Source organism: Telmatherina bonti (assembly GCF_933228915.1).
Source record: "Telmatherina bonti genome assembly, chromosome: 11".
NCBI lineage: Eukaryota > Metazoa > Chordata > Actinopteri > Atheriniformes > Telmatherinidae > Telmatherina > Telmatherina bonti.
In genome coordinates this window covers 4,856,501-4,872,280 of record NC_136629.1, presented here as the reverse complement: position 1 = coordinate 4,872,280, position 15,780 = coordinate 4,856,501, and the positions used below count along the sequence as shown (strand labels likewise).

Genomic DNA, 15,780 nt, shown 5'->3' with positions numbered 1-15,780 from the left:
GAAAACTTTGTTAAACAGATGTTTTCTTAAGTCCCTTTTTATTGTTTTCCATTTGGGACTTTGTCATCAGAACTCAAAACAAAGAAATTTTACATTCCTGCCGTTTTCATTCCGTTGTGTACTTTTGTTTAAAGACATAATTAGAATAGATAGAGTTGCTATAAAACTAGAATCAGTTCTTTTTCAATCTCAAACAACCAAAACATAAAGTCATGTTTAAATTTCAGACCTCAGTGAAGTGAGCGTATAAATATGGGACCACAACATATCCTGTAATATCGTCTATTTTTTAGTTTGTGTTCCTCCTTCCCTTCATTTTTCCTCCCTTCTTCCCTCTTTCTCTCTCAGCTCGACTCTCCTGTCATCCTCTCCCCTCAGCTGCTCATGTTTCTGCTCATCTACGTCATCATTTACAAACTCACCCTATGGAATACCAACACCTGAGACAAATCATGTCCCCACCTGAGTCAAAACATGTTCCCACCTGAGACAAATCATGTCAAAAAACATCTGGGTTAAAACATGTCCCCAAAACATCTGAGACAAGACAAACCCCAAAGCAGCTGAGGAGAGTCACACCAGCACTATAACAACTGACACAAAACACATTTCCCAGAACATATGACAAAAAACGTCCCCCAACACACCTGAGATGAGATGTGTCCCCAAAACACCAGGGACAAGACACGTCCCCAAGATCAGATGTGTCAACACTAAAAAGTAGGTCTCCCAGTTCTTGAATATAAATGGCAGTATCATCAGCGTATTGAGAAATCCTATCTAACAAAACATGAAAAATACATTGATAATTGATAGTTTTCTTAACATTTACATTTAAATTTCCATTTAAATTTTGTCTTAATGTTATCGTCTTAAAATAAAACTGATGTATTAAGAGTTGAAGCTTGATTTACTTATTTTCATCTCACGTCTCCTATTTAGATGAGCTTTCATAGGTTATATTACGTCAGTGTTTTTTCTGCTAAATGGTCGTGCTTGATAATTTAGCTGATGAAAGACTTAAAATAACTGTCAACCAATTTTACAAATTAGGTATTTTAACATTGTTTGATGATATCAAACATTTAGTTGAAAACACGTTTTGCACCTATCCCCTGTATGATTATCCAACTGCTCTTTTTATATTATTTATAATTTAGCACAGTTAACATCATGTCTTCCATCAAACTTTACACGTTTATTCTATGAAACACAGATTTTGAATATTGTGCACAATTTGAAAGTCCTAAAAATGGAGAAGTTTCAATGATTTACAATGTAAGAAAGTTGTGCAGTTAACTGAAATATGAGTTGGATCGCATGCTTCTTACTGACATCTGTCAAAGCTTAGCCAAAACGCTCATTTCTAATGTGATTTTACACTGCATGTGTAAATATTTTTATCTAATAATTCTCATCAGACACACAAAGCTCTATGCAGACGTCCACTAATCTGACAGCAATGTCATTTTTCATGTGTAAATCACAATATCCTGACATCTCTCTGTATTAATATCAAAACATTCAGACTTAAAGTATTTTAATTCCCCATTTTTTGTACGGAGGTAAAAAAAAAAAGTCAGAAGTGAAAAACTTACTGTAGCTGCAAAGACAACATCTGTCTCTAATCTGTAATCTCTGTCGCTCAGGAACAATGTTTTGTAAAGCAAAAAAAAAACAGAAACCAAATGTGTGGTTGACAGGAATCTCATCCACTATATTAATAAGTAATTAACAGCACTGAACATGTGATTCCCTCCAAAATCTCTGCTTTGGAGATAATCTCACATGAATTCATGCAGTAATTTGACATGTTAAACTCACATGCATACATGTCATCACTTCACATAAACGTCATCTCATTATCATATTAATAAAACACTTATTTTACTTGGTTCATGTAAACATCTGTCAAAAATCCAGCGTTTCCATTGCTGCAGTCATTATGATTGACTCTGCAGTTGAAATTAAAATCATTCCTGTTTTTCTAGTCGTTCAGATCCCGCGTGTCCCACAGTCAGATTGTATGTGTTGGGATCTCCTTTTATTATTATTGTTTGTTGTTTTGTGTTTTTATTGTTCACTGTCATCATTCCTTCATTGGTTTTCAGTGTTTCTGTTGCATGTCAATTCCTCCGCAGCTAACACATTTCCAATAAACCCAGTTAGAATCAGCCAGTGCACTCTGACCCTTCTTGTTTGTCTCTCTGTGTTATCCTGTTCCAACATCATTGTTTCATTTTCTGTTGCTGTTAACATTTCTTCATTCCATTTTCTCCAGCAGTTTGCTTTGCAGTTACTACATTCAGTGTTTAGTTTCTTGAACAGGAAGTAACTCATTTAAATGTTCAGATTTTTGAACATGTGCAACAAATGTTTTTCTGAGAAGAGTTTAATTCTCAAAGCTAAGGTTTCTGAGAGATGCCTGCCTCAGTTTGACCTACCACCACTATGATGGGTGTATCCCTGCCTCAGTTTGACCTACCACCACTATGATGGGTGTATCCCTGCCTGAGTTTGACCTACCACCACTATGATTGGTGTATCCCTGCCTGAGTTTGACCTACCACCACTATGATGGGTGTATCCCTGCCTCAGTTTGACCTACCACCACTATGATGGGTGTATCCCTGCCTCAGTTTGACCTACCACCACTATGATTGGTGTATCCCTGCCTCAGTTTGACCTACCACCACTATGATGGGTGTATCCCTGCCTCAGTTTGACCTACCACCACTATGATGGGTGTATCCCTGCCTCAGTTTGACCTACCACCACTATGATGGGTGTATCCCTGCCTCAGTTTGACCTACCACCACTATGATTGGTGTATCCCTGCCTGAGTTTGACCTACCACCACTATGATTGATGTAGCTAATCTGTATGAGAGCTCAGAAGCTTCAAATGTTTAGTTCAAACTCAGATTTTCAACTATCAGTCAACAATGTAAAGAGTAAATCAAGACCTCTAAGACAATGAGGAAAATAACAGAAATTTCCAGATTCAGGGAGCATTAGCACAGCTGTCAACGCTCCCAACGCGTTGCCTCTGAGTTTAACTTAAAGCTCCCAGGATTGGTCCAGCTCTCACAGCTCTGCAGTAAAAGCCTCCAGGATTGGTCGGACCTCTGACCTCTTCTCAAACACAGCATCCTCCGTTGATCAGGCCCTGAAGGAGGTCGGTAACAGGGTAATAAGCATCATGTCAGTGTGGAAAAGTGAAATCTCTTTGCTCCAATAATGACGCCCAGCAATGAATTCCAAGCAATTTTGTCGATAATTGTTTGAGATTGTGTTTTTTTCTTCTTTCTTTCCTACTCTCTACAGTGTTGTGTGATGAAGTAGTATTTTTGTGATTAAGCATGTTAAAAATGTGGAATCAGTGCATGATTGAACTGAGTGCTGTGGACATACATTTCTAATCAATACTGATGAAAAGCAAAAGCTTGAATCGGCTTTAAACAGGCTACCAGTGATTGGATGGATGGAGTTCAGATATCTTTAGTTTATGTTTGGTTTGTCAGGTTCAGTGTTGTTTCTTAGTTCAGAGATTGGGAAGAAGTTGATGCATCATTAACTTTTTTAACGTTTTTACACTAGTTTTTCTGTAAAATTTGTAGTGTTGCAACACGGAGTTCATCAACATAAAAGCCGTTTCAGAGGAATCCCAGTGTGATGAAGAGTTTGGATTGATTTAATCAAACCTACAGTGTTAAATCTACACATTTGCTCAAAGTGCCTGGTTTTGGGAATGTTTAAATAGGCTAAATAGGCTACACATTATGTGGGACATTCATTGTTATTGCAGCATCAGTATATCTAATACTAATATTGCATTATCAGCCGAAACAGGACTCATAAAGGTGTATTATTGAGGGATTTCTTTAACTTGGAGGAGATTCTGCTCCAACAGACGAGCACGCACAGGTGCAGAAGTCAGATGTAGTCCCACATCAACTAGTTCTTTAATAGACTCAACTAGTTCTACATTTTTAGCAAGTCATAAAATGATGAAACTATTCAGTGCACAGTTGCAGTTTTAAAGGCCTGTTCTCTGCTCTGCATGCTGCAGCTCTGACAACTGATTTCCAGCTTCTGAACATCTGAGGAGAAGTTCATGACACACTGTGTGAGGTAGCAGACCAAATTAGTCAAGTCTCTTTCGGTAATTCTCCCGATGCGACAGCTTTCTCTATCTTTTTGTTTGAATTCAAGAAGTTTCTCTTAGCTAGTTTGGCTTACATCAGCCTGTCGGGTCTGGTGACCATATTGGCTGCTTGCTTGGTGAAATTTAGGATGCATGTCTGAGGCCATGATACAAAGGCTCACTAGAGTTTTAACCTTGGATAAAGATCAAGCCAGCTGCCAATCACACAGTGTGTTCTGGGCTTTAGAGACCACCATCCACCCCCTTTCTTCTGACTCTTATTTCCTTTGGTCCCAGGATAACATTGACGGGGGTGAAGTGGTGAATGGAGTGTCAGAGCCCAGCCCCTCTGGGTCTCCTGGGGCATCACGCAAGGGCAAGTCTAGCCAAGCAGCCACCCTGCCGGCCAAATCCCAACAGGACGCCCCCACATCCCAGCTGGAAGGGTTCCTGCACCGCAAACACGAGTGGGAAGGCCACAACAAGAAGGCATCTAGCAGGTAGAACCCACAGAGGATCATGTGCTCTCAGGATTTTTGGGACAGTGCGTACTGGCGAGTGTATGAATGCAAGATACTCATTTTCATCTGCAGCCCCAGAAGAAACATGACATCAAATTTATTTAAAGTACAGTTTAAAAACAACAAAGTGCTGAGTGGTTCTCAGAAGCGAAGGAGAAACAACAGCAAATCAGTTATTAAACTCGCAGAACCGATGGCGTGTTCTCAGCGACCTGCAGAACCCGTTAGCGTGTTCTCAGAGACCTGCAGAACCGATGGCGTGTTCTCAGCGACCTGCAGAACCCGTTAGCGTGTTCTCAGAGACCTGCAGAACCGATGGCGTGTTCTCAGCGACCTCCAGAACCCGTTAGCGTGTTCTCAGCGACCTGCAGAACCCGTTAGCGTGTTCTCAGCGACCTGCAGAACCCGTTAACGTGTTCTCAGAGACCTGCAGAACCGATGGCGTGTTCTCAGCGACCTGCAGAACCCGTTAGCGTGTTCTCAGAGACCTGCAGAACCGATGGCGTGTTCTCAGCGACCTGCAGAACCCGTTAGCGTGTTCTCAGAGACCTGCAGAACCGATGGCGTGTTCTCAGAGACCTGCAGAACCGATGGCGTGTTCTCAGAGACCTGCAGAACCCGTTAGCGTGTTCTAAGAGACCTGGAGAACCGATGGCGTGTTCTCAGAGACCTGCAGAACCCGTTAGCGTGTTCTCAGCGACCTGCAGAACCCGTTAGCGTGTTCTAAGAGACCTGGAGAACCGATGGCGTGTTCTCAGAGACCTGCAGAACCCGTTAGCGTGTTCTAAGAGACCTGGAGAACCGATGGCGTGTTCTCAGCAACCTGCAGAACCCGTTAGCGTGTTCTCAGAGACCTGGAGAACCGATGGCGTGTTCTCAGCAACCTGCAGAACCCGTTAGCGTGTTCTCAGAGACCTGCAGAACCCGTTAGCGTGTTCTCAGAGACCTGCAGAACCGATGGCGTGTTCTCAGAGACCTGCTGGACCTTTAAGGCTGCAGATAGAACCTGGTGCTGGATCAGTAGAGCTGTGTATAGTAAAAGAAGTCTGTAGTTATCTGGTGCAGCAGATTAGTGCAGGACCAACGTGAGACTTTCAGTCTTGCAGCAGCGTTCTGAACAACCTGAAGACGTTTTTACGTTTTAAACGTGAAAGTGGTGGATGAAATGAAGGCATGAACAATTTCTCCATGTCGCATCGGGACAGGAGTGGGTTCAGCTTGGTGATAAGTGATAAAAACAAGAAGGAAGCGGAGATTTAACATGAGATTCCAGAGTTGGCTCAGGGACAAGAGTTAGAACGAGGCTCCCAACAGTAAAAGTATTAAGTCTTCTTGATGATATTTAGCTGTTTTTGTCATGTAGATGAGGTGTGTTGCAGCTGGGAAACTTGTAAAACCTGCAGGACATCTGGTGATCCTGCAACACTCGGCATCTTATCAGCTGGAGTCCAACCAGGTGAAAAGTCTGGCTGATGGTCCAACTTATGACCTGCTGTTTCCCTGCAGGTCATGGCACAACGTCTACTGTGTGATCAACCACCAGGAGATGGGTTTCTATAAGGATCAGAAGAGCGCCAGTCAGGGAATTCCCTACCACAGTGAAATTCCCGTCAGCCTAAAGGATGCTGTGTGTGAAGTGGCGCTGGATTACAAGAAGAAGAAACACGTCTTCAAACTCAAGTAGGTGTCAGAAGAGTTTACTAGGCAGCTGTTCACATGGCAGCTGTTCACATGGCAGCTGTTCACTAGGCAGCTGTTCACTAGGCAGCTGTTCACATGGCAGCTGTTCACTAGGCAGCTGTTCACTAGGCAGCTGTTTACTAGGCAGCTGTTTACTAGGCAGCTGTTCACTAGGCAGCTGTTTACTAGGCAGCTGTTTACTAGGCAGCTGTTTACTAGGCAGCTGTTCACATGGCAGCTGTTCACTAGGCAGCTGTTCACTAGGCAGCTGTTCACATGGCAGCTGTTTACTAGGCAGCTGTTTACTAGGCAGCTGTTCACTAGGCAGCTGTTCACTAGGCAGCTGTTCACTAGGCAGCTGTTTACTAGGCAGCTGTTTACTAGGAAGCTGTTCACTAGGCAGCTGTTCACTAGGCAGCTGTTCACTAGGCAGCTGTTTACTAGGCAGCTGTTTACTAGGAAGCTGTTCACTAGGCAGCTGTTCACTAGGCAGCTGTTTACTAGGAAGCTGTTTACTAGGCAGCTGTTCACTAGGCAGCTGTTCACATGGCAGCTGTTCACATGGCAGCTGTTCACTAGGCAGCTGTTCACTAGGCAGCTGTTCACTAGGCAGCTGTTCACTAGGAAGCTGTTTACTAGGCAGCTGTTCACTAGGCAGCTGTTCACTAGGCAGCTGTTCACTAGGCAGCTGTTCACTAGGCAGCTGTTTACTAGGCAGCTGTTCACTAGGCAGCTGTTCACTAGGCAGCTGTTTACTAGGCAGCTGTTTACTAGGAAGCTGTTCACTAGGCAGCTGTTCACTAGGCAGCTGTTTACTAGGCAGCTGTTCACATGGCAGCTGTTCACTAGGCAGCTGTTCACATGGCAGCTGTTCACTAGGCAGCTGTTCACTAGGCAGCTGTTTACTAGGCAGCTGTTCACTAGGCAGCTGTTCACTAGGCAGCTGTTTACTAGGCAGCTGTTTACTAGGCAGCTGTTCACTAGGCAGCTGTTTACTAGGCAGCTGTTTACTAGGAAGCTGTTCACTAGGCAGCTGTTCACTAGGCAGCTGTTCACTAGGCAGCTGTTCACTAGGCAGCTGTTTACTAGGCAGCTGTTTACTAGGCAGCTGTTCACTAGGCAGCTGTTCACTAGGCAGCTGTTTACTAGGCAGCTGTTTACTAGGAAGCTGTTCACTAGGCAGCTGTTCACTAGGCAGCTGTTTACTAGGAAGCTGTTCACTAGGCAGCTGTTCACTAGGCAGCTGTTTACTAGGCAGCTGTTCACATGGCAGCTGTTCACTAGGCAGCTGTTCACTAGGCAGCTGTTCACTAGGCAGCTGTTCACTAGGCAGCTGTTTACTAGGCAGCTGTTCACTAGGCAGCTGTTCACTAGGCAGCTGTTTACTAGGCAGCTGTTTACTAGGCAGCTGTTCACTAGGCAGCTGTTTACTAGGCAGCTGTTTACTAGGAAGCTGTTTACTAGGCAGCTGTTCACTAGGCAGCTGTTCACTAGGCAGCTGTTTACTAGGAAGCTGTTTACTAGGAAGCTGTTTACTAGGAAGCTGTTTACTAGGCAGCTGTTCACTAGGCAGCTGTTCACTAGGCAGCTGTTTACTAGGAAGCTGTTTACTAGGCAGCTGTTCACTAGGCAGCTGTTCACATGGCAGCTGTTCACTAGGCAGCTGTTCACTAGGCAGCTGTTTACTAGGCAGCTGTTTACTAGGCAGCTGTTTACTAGGCAGCTGTTCACTAGGCAGCTGTTCACTAGGCAGCTGTTTACTAGGCAGCTGTTCACTAGGCAGCTGTTCACTAGGCAGCTGTTTACTAGGCAGCTGTTCACTAGGCAGCTGTTCACTAGGCAGCTGTTTACTAGGCAGCTGTTTACTAGGAAGCTGTTCACTAGGCAGCTGTTCACTAGGCAGCTGTTCACTAGGCAGCTGTTCACTAGGCAGCTGTTTACTAGGCAGCTGTTCACTAGGCAGCTGTTCACTAGGCAGCTGTTCACTAGGCAGCTGTTTACTAGGCAGCTGTTTACTAGGCAGCTGTTTACTAGGCAGCTGTTTACTAGGCAGCTGTTTACTAGGAAGCTGTTCACTAGGAAGCTGTTCACATGGCAGCTGTTCACATGGCAGCTGTTCACTAGGCAGCTGTTCACATGGCAGCTGTTTACTAGGCAGCTGTTTACTAGGCAGCTGTTTACTAGGCAGCTGTTCACTAGGCAGCTGTTCACTAGGCAGCTGTTTACTAGGCAGCTGTTTACTAGGCAGCTGTTCACTAGGCAGCTGTTCACTAGGCAGCTGTTCACATGGCAGCTGTTCACTAGGCAGCTGTTTACTAGGCAGCTGTTCACATGGCAGCTGTTTACTAGGCAGCTGTTCACTAGGCAGCTGTTCACTAGGCAGCTGTTTACTAGGCAGCTGTTCACTAGGCAGCTGTTTACTAGGCAGCTGTTTACTAGGCAGCTGTTTACTAGGCAGCTGTTCACTAGGCAGCTGTTCACTAGGCAGCTGTTTACTAGGAAGCTGTTCACTAGGCAGCTGTTCACTAGGCAGCTGTTTACTAGGCAGCTGTTCACTAGGCAGCTGTTTACTAGGCAGCTGTTCACATGGCAGCTGTTCACATGGCAGCTGTTTACTAGGCAGCTGTTTACTAGGCAGCTGTTTACTAGGCAGCTGTTCACATGGCAGCTGTTCACATGGCAGCTGTTTACTAGGCAGCTGTTCACTAGGCAGCTGTTTACTAGGCAGCTGTTCACTAGGCAGCTGTTCACATGGCAGCTGTTCACATGGCAGCTGTTTACTAGGCAGCTGTTTACTAGGCAGCTGTTCACATGGCAGCTGTTCACATGGCAGCTGTTTACTAGGCAGCTGTTTACTAGGAAGCTGTTTACTAGGAAGCTGTTCACTAGGCAGCTGTTTACTAGGCAGCTGTTTACTAGGCAGCTGTTCACTAGGCAGCTGTTCACTAGGCAGCTGTTTACTAGGCAGCTGTTCACTAGGCAGCTGTTTACTAGGCAGCTGTTTACTAGGCAGCTGTTTACTAGGAAGCTGTTCACTAGGAAGCTGTTCACATGGCAGCTGTTCACATGGCAGCTGTTCACTAGGCAGCTGTTCACATGGCAGCTGTTTACTAGGCAGCTGTTTACTAGGCAGCTGTTTACTAGGCAGCTGTTCACTAGGCAGCTGTTCACTAGGCAGCTGTTTACTAGGCAGCTGTTTACTAGGCAGCTGTTCACTAGGCAGCTGTTCACTAGGCAGCTGTTCACATGGCAGCTGTTCACTAGGCAGCTGTTTACTAGGCAGCTGTTCACATGGCAGCTGTTTACTAGGCAGCTGTTCACTAGGCAGCTGTTCACTAGGCAGCTGTTTACTAGGCAGCTGTTCACTAGGCAGCTGTTTACTAGGCAGCTGTTTACTAGGCAGCTGTTTACTAGGCAGCTGTTCACTAGGCAGCTGTTCACTAGGCAGCTGTTTACTAGGAAGCTGTTCACTAGGCAGCTGTTCACTAGGCAGCTGTTTACTAGGCAGCTGTTCACTAGGCAGCTGTTTACTAGGCAGCTGTTCACATGGCAGCTGTTCACATGGCAGCTGTTTACTAGGCAGCTGTTTACTAGGCAGCTGTTTACTAGGCAGCTGTTCACATGGCAGCTGTTCACATGGCAGCTGTTTACATGGCAGCTGTTTACTAGGCAGCTGTTCACTAGGCAGCTGTTTACTAGGCAGCTGTTCACTAGGCAGCTGTTCACATGGCAGCTGTTCACATGGCAGCTGTTTACTAGGCAGCTGTTTACTAGGCAGCTGTTCACATGGCAGCTGTTCACATGGCAGCTGTTTACTAGGCAGCTGTTTACTAGGAAGCTGTTTACTAGGAAGCTGTTCACTAGGCAGCTGTTTACTAGGCAGCTGTTCACTAGGCAGCTGTTCACTAGGCAGCTGTTTACTAGGCAGCTGTTCACATGGCAGCTGTTCACATGGCAGCTGTTTACTAGGCAGCTGTTTACTAGGAAGCTGTTTACTAGGAAGCTGTTTACTAGGCAGCTGTTTACTAGGCAGCTGTTCACTAGGCAGCTGTTCACTAGGCAGCTGTTTACTAGGCAGCTGTTCACTAGGCAGCTGTTTACTAGGCAGCTGTTTACTAGGAAGCTGTTTACTAGGCAGCTGTTCACATGGCAGCTGTTCACATGGCAGCTGTTCACTACGCAGCTGTTTACTAGGCAGCTGTTTACTAGGAAGCTGTTTACTAGGCAGCTGTTCACTACGCAGCTGTTTACTAGGCAGCTGTTCACTAGGCAGCTGTTCACTAGGCAGCTGTTCACTAGGCAGCTGTTCACATGGCAGCTGTTCACATGGCAGCTGTTTACTAGGCAGCTGTTTACTAGGCAGCTGTTTACTAGGCAGCTGTTTACTAGGCAGCTGTTCACTAGGCAGCTGTTTACTAGGCAGCTGTTCACTAGGCAGCTGTTTACTAGGCAGCTGTTCACTAGGCAGCTGTTCACTAGGCAGCTGTTTACTAGGCAGCTGTTCACTAGGCAGCTGTTTACTAGGCAGCTGTTTACTAGGCAGCTGTTCACTAGGCAGCTGTTCACTAGGCAGCTGTTTACTAGGCAGCTGTTTACTAGGCAGCTGTTTACTAGGCAGCTGTTCACTAGGCAGCTGTTCACTAGGCAGCTGTTTACTAGGCAGCTGTTTACTAGGCAGCTGTTTACTAGGCAGCTGTTCACAAGGCAGCTGTTTACTAGGCAGCTGTTTACTAGGCAGCTGTTCACTAGGCAGCTGTTCACTAGGCAGCTGTTCACATGGCAGCTGTTCACTAGGCAGCTGTTTACTAGGCAGCTGTTCACATGGCAGCTGTTTACTAGGCAGCTGTTTACTAGGAAGCTGTTCACTAGGAAGCTGTTTACTAGGCAGCTGTTCACATGGCAGCTGTTCACTAGGCAGCTGTTTACTAGGCAGCTGTTCACTAGGCAGCTGTTTACTAGGCAGCTGTTTACTAGGCAGCTGTTTACTAGGCAGCTGTTCACAAGGCAGCTGTTTACTAGGCAGCTGTTCACTAGGCAGCTGTTCACATGGCAGCTGTTTACTAGGCAGCTGTTTACTAGGAAGCTGTTCACTAGGAAGCTGTTTACTAGGAAGCTGTTTACTAGGCAGCTGTTTACTAGGCAGCTGTTTACTAGGCAGCTGTTTACTAGGCAGCTGTTCACATGGCAGCTGTTCACTAGGCAGCTGTTCACATGGCAGCTGTTCACTAGGCAGCTGTTCACTAGGCAGCTGTTTACTAGGCAGCTGTTCACTAGGCAGCTGTTTACTAGCCAGCTGTTTACTAGCCAGCTGTTCACTAGGCAGCTGTTTACTAGGCAGCTGTTTACTAGGCAGCTGTTTACTAGGCAGCTGTTTACTAGGTAGCTGTTTACTAGGTAGCTGTTTACTAGGCAGCTGTTTACTAGGCAGCTGTTCACTAGGCAGCTGTTTACTACGCAGCTGTTCACTAGGCAGCTGTTCACTAGGCAGCTGTTCACTAGGCAGCTGTTTACTAGGCAGCTGTTCACAAGGCAGCTGTTCACTAGGCAGCTGTTTACTAGGCAGCTGTTTACTAGGCAGCTGTTTACTAGGCAGCTGTTTACTAGGCAGCTGTTTACTAGGCAGCTGTTCACTAGGCAGCTGTTTACTAGGCAGCTGTTTACTAGCCAGCTGTTCACTAGGCAGCTGTTTACTAGGCAGCTGTTTACTAGGCAGCTGTTCACTAGGCAGCTGTTCACATGGCAGCTGTTCACATGGCAGCTGTTCACTAGGCAGCTGTTCACTAGGCAGCTGTTTACTAGGCAGCTGTTCACTAGGCAGCTGTTTACTAGGCAGCTGTTTACTAGGCAGCTGTTCACTAGGCAGCTGTTTACTAGGCAGCTGTTCACTAGGCAGCTGTTCACATGGCAGCTGTTCACATGGCAGCTGTTCACTAGGCAGCTGTTCACTAGGCAGCTGTTTACTAGGCAGCTGTTTACTAGGCAGCTGTTTACTAGGCAGCTGTTCACTAGGCAGCTGTTTACTAGGCAGCTGTTTACTAGGCAGCTGTTCACTAGGCAGCTGTTCACTAGGCAGCTGTTCACTAGGCAGCTGTTTACTAGGCAGCTGTTTACTAGGCAGCTGTTCACTAGGCAGCTGTTTACTAGGCAGCTGTTCACTAGGCAGCTGTTCACTAGGCAGCTGTTCACTAGGCAGCTGTTCACTAGGCAGCTGTTTACTAGGCAGCTGTTTACTAGGCAGCTGTTTACTAGGCAGCTGTTTACTAGGCAGCTGTTCACTAGGCAGCTGTTCACTAGGCAGCTGTTCACTAGGCAGCTGTTCACTAGGCAGCTGTTTACTAGGCAGCTGTTTACTAGGCAGCTGTTTACTAGGCAGCTGTTTACTAGGCAGCTGTTTACTAGGCAGCTGTTCACATGGCAGCTGTTCACTAGGCAGCTGTTCACATGGCAGCTGTTCACTAGGCAGCTGTTCACTAGGCAGCTGTTCACATGGCAGCTGTTCACTAGGCAGCTGTTTACTAGGCAGCTGTTCACTAGGCAGCTGTTTACTAGGCAGCTGTTCACTAGGCAGCTGTTCACATGGCAGCTGTTCACTAGGCAGCTGTTCACTAGGCAGCTGTTCACATGGCAGCTGTTCACATGGCAGCTGTTTACTAGGCAGCTGTTTACTAGGCAGCTGTTTACTAGGCAGCTGTTTACTAGGCAGCTGTTCACTAGGCAGCTGTTCACTAGGCAGCTGTTTACTAGGCAGCTGTTTACTACGCAGCTGTTCACTACGCAGCTGTTTACTAGGCAGCTGTTTACTAGGCAGCTGTTCACTACGCAGCTGTTCACTACGCAGCTGTTCACTACGCAGCTGTTTACTAGGCAGCTGTTTACTAGGCAGCTGTTCACTAGGCAGCTGTTCACATGGCAGCTGTTCACTAGGCAGCTGTTCACTAGGCAGCTGTTCACTAGGCAGCTGTTCACTAGGCAGCTGTTTACTAGGCAGCTGTTTACTAGGCAGCTGTTTACTAGGCAGCTGTTTACTAGGCAGCTGTTTACTAGGCAGCTGTTTACTAGGCAGCTGTTCACTAGGCAGCTGTTTACTAGGCAGCTGTTCACATGGCAGCTGTTCACTAGGCAGCTGTTCACTAGGCAGCTGTTCACTAGGCAGCTGTTCACATGGCAGCTGTTCACTAGGCAGCTGTTTACTAGGCAGCTGTTCACTAGGCAGCTGTTCACTAGGCAGCTGTTTACTAGGCAGCTTTTCACATGGCAGCTGTTCACTAGGCAGCTGTTCACTAGGCAGCTGTTCACATGGCAGCTGTTCACTAGGCAGCTGTTTACTAGGCAGCTGTTCACTAGGCAGCTGTTTACTAGGCAGCTGTTCACTAGGCAGCTGTTCACATGGCAGCTGTTCACTAGGCAGCTGTTCACTAGGCAGCTGTTCACATGGCAGCTGTTCACTAGGCAGCTGTTTACTAGGCAGCTGTTTACTAGGCAGCTGTTCACTAGGCAGCTGTTCACTAGGCAGCTGTTCACATGGCAGCTGTTCACATGGCAGCTGTTCACTAGGCAGCTGTTTACTACGCAGCTGTTTACTAGGCAGCTGTTCACTAGGCAGCTGTTTACTAGGCAGCTGTTTACTAGGCAGCTGTTTACTAGGAAGCTGTTTACTAGGAAGCTGTTTACTAGGCAGCTGTTTACTAGGCAGCTGTTCACTAGGCAGCTGTTCACATGGCAGCTGTTCACATGGCAGCTGTTCACATGGCAGCTGTTCACTACGCAGCTGTTTACTAGGCAGCTGTTCACTACGCAGCTGTTTACTAGGCAGCTGTTTACTACGCAGCTGTTTACTAGGCAGCTGTTCACTACGCAGCTGTTTACTAGGCAGCTGTTCACTAGGCAGCTGTTCACTACGCAGCTGTTCACTAGGCAGCTGTTTACTAGGCAGCTGTTCACTACGCAGCTGTTTACTAGGCAGCTGTTTACTAGGCAGCTGTTCACTACGCAGCTGTTTACTAGGCAGCTGTTTACTAGGCAGCTGTTTACTAGGCAGCTGTTCACTACGCAGCTGTTTACTAGGCAGCTGTTTACTAGGCAGCTGTTTACTAGGCAGCTGTTCACTAGGCAGCTGTTCACTACGCAGCTGTTCACTAGGCAGCTGTTTACTAGGCAGCTGTTCACTACGCAGCTGTTTACTAGGCAGCTGTTTACTAGGCAGCTGTTCACTACGCAGCTGTTCACTACGCAGCTGTTCACTAGGCAGCTGTTTACTAGGCAGCTGTTCACTACGCAGCTGTTTACTAGGAAGCTGTTTACTAGGCAGCTGTTTACTAGGCAGCTGTTTACTAGGCAGCTGTTCACTACGCAGCTGTTTACTAGGCAGCTGTTTACTAGGCAGCTGTTCACTACGCAGCTGTTTACTAGGCAGCTGTTCACTACGCAGCTGTTTACTAGGCAGCTGTTCACTACGCAGCTGTTTACTAGGCAGCTGTTTACTAGGCAGCTGTTTACTAGGCAGCTGTTTACTAGGCAGCTGTTTACTAGGCAGCTGTTCACTACGCAGCTGTTTACTAGGCAGCTGTTTACTAGGCAGCTGTTTACTAGGCAGCTGTTTACTAGGCAGCTGTTCACTACGCAGCTGTTTACTAGGCAGCTGTTTACTAGGCAGCTGTTTACTAGGCAGCTGTTCACTACGCAGCTGTTTACTAGGCAGCTGTTTACTAGGCAGCTGTTTACTACGCAGCTGTTTACTAGGCAGCTGTTTACTAGGCAGCTTTTCACTACGCAGCTGTTTACTAGGCAGCTGTTCACTAGGCAGCTGTTCACTACGCAGCTGTTTACTAGGCAGCTGTTAACTAGGCAGCTGTTTACAATAATAATAGAGATAAAGACTCATAAATTGTTTCACAATAAAAATCAATTAATGCACACAACACTAAAACAAAGCATTGAATGCTTTCAAATTTGGAAGTAGTGTTATATCAACACTGTGTACAGTGGGGAACAGGGACTGCAGACCTCTTCTTAGGATGTTGCAGGTCAATGGAATACTTAGAAAACCTCTTACATCCCTCCATCTCATTGAGCTCTCCTAGCCTGGATGAAGCTACTGAAGTGGTTAAAATCTTGGTGGTGAGCCCCTGGGGGTGGATGAGATTAGCCTGTAGCTGAAGGATCCTGAAGGATCCGGATGCTGTGGGGCTGTCCTGGCAATGTCATGTGGACTCTGGATTGGCAGATGGGGTCCTGGTCCCCCTCTTCAAGAAGTTGATGTGCTCAGACCCTGTTGGCCTCCGTCGCCATGGCTACAGAGTCCAGCCCGGGCAAACGATGAGGAGACCAAGAGAAGCCGTTCCAAGTTGGGGTTATCTCGATACGTGTGAAGTACTTCTCTTTTATTTCCTGCTTCTCTAGTTTAGACTCCAGCCGGGAGAAAAACCTAAACTTC

At 46.5% G+C, this 15,780-nt stretch overlaps 1 protein-coding gene across 2 annotated transcripts in view; it reads left to right on the top strand.

The window, feature by feature from the left end:
• Positions 1–15,780, top strand: part of LOC306762691 (spectrin beta chain, non-erythrocytic 1) — a 147,211-nt gene that overhangs the window by 127,152 nt on the left and 4,279 nt on the right. The window contains exons 41-42 of one of the 2 annotated variants that reach the window (XM_079249274.1): positions 4,444–4,646; positions 6,174–6,347. In XM_079249274.1, coding sequence (XP_079105400.1) covers positions 4,444–4,646; positions 6,174–6,347 — 377 coding nt within the window. Of the gene's footprint in view, positions 1–348; positions 2,545–4,443; positions 4,647–6,173; positions 6,348–15,780 lie in introns of those variants that run through there. The other variant, XM_079249275.1, reaches the window with a different exon arrangement.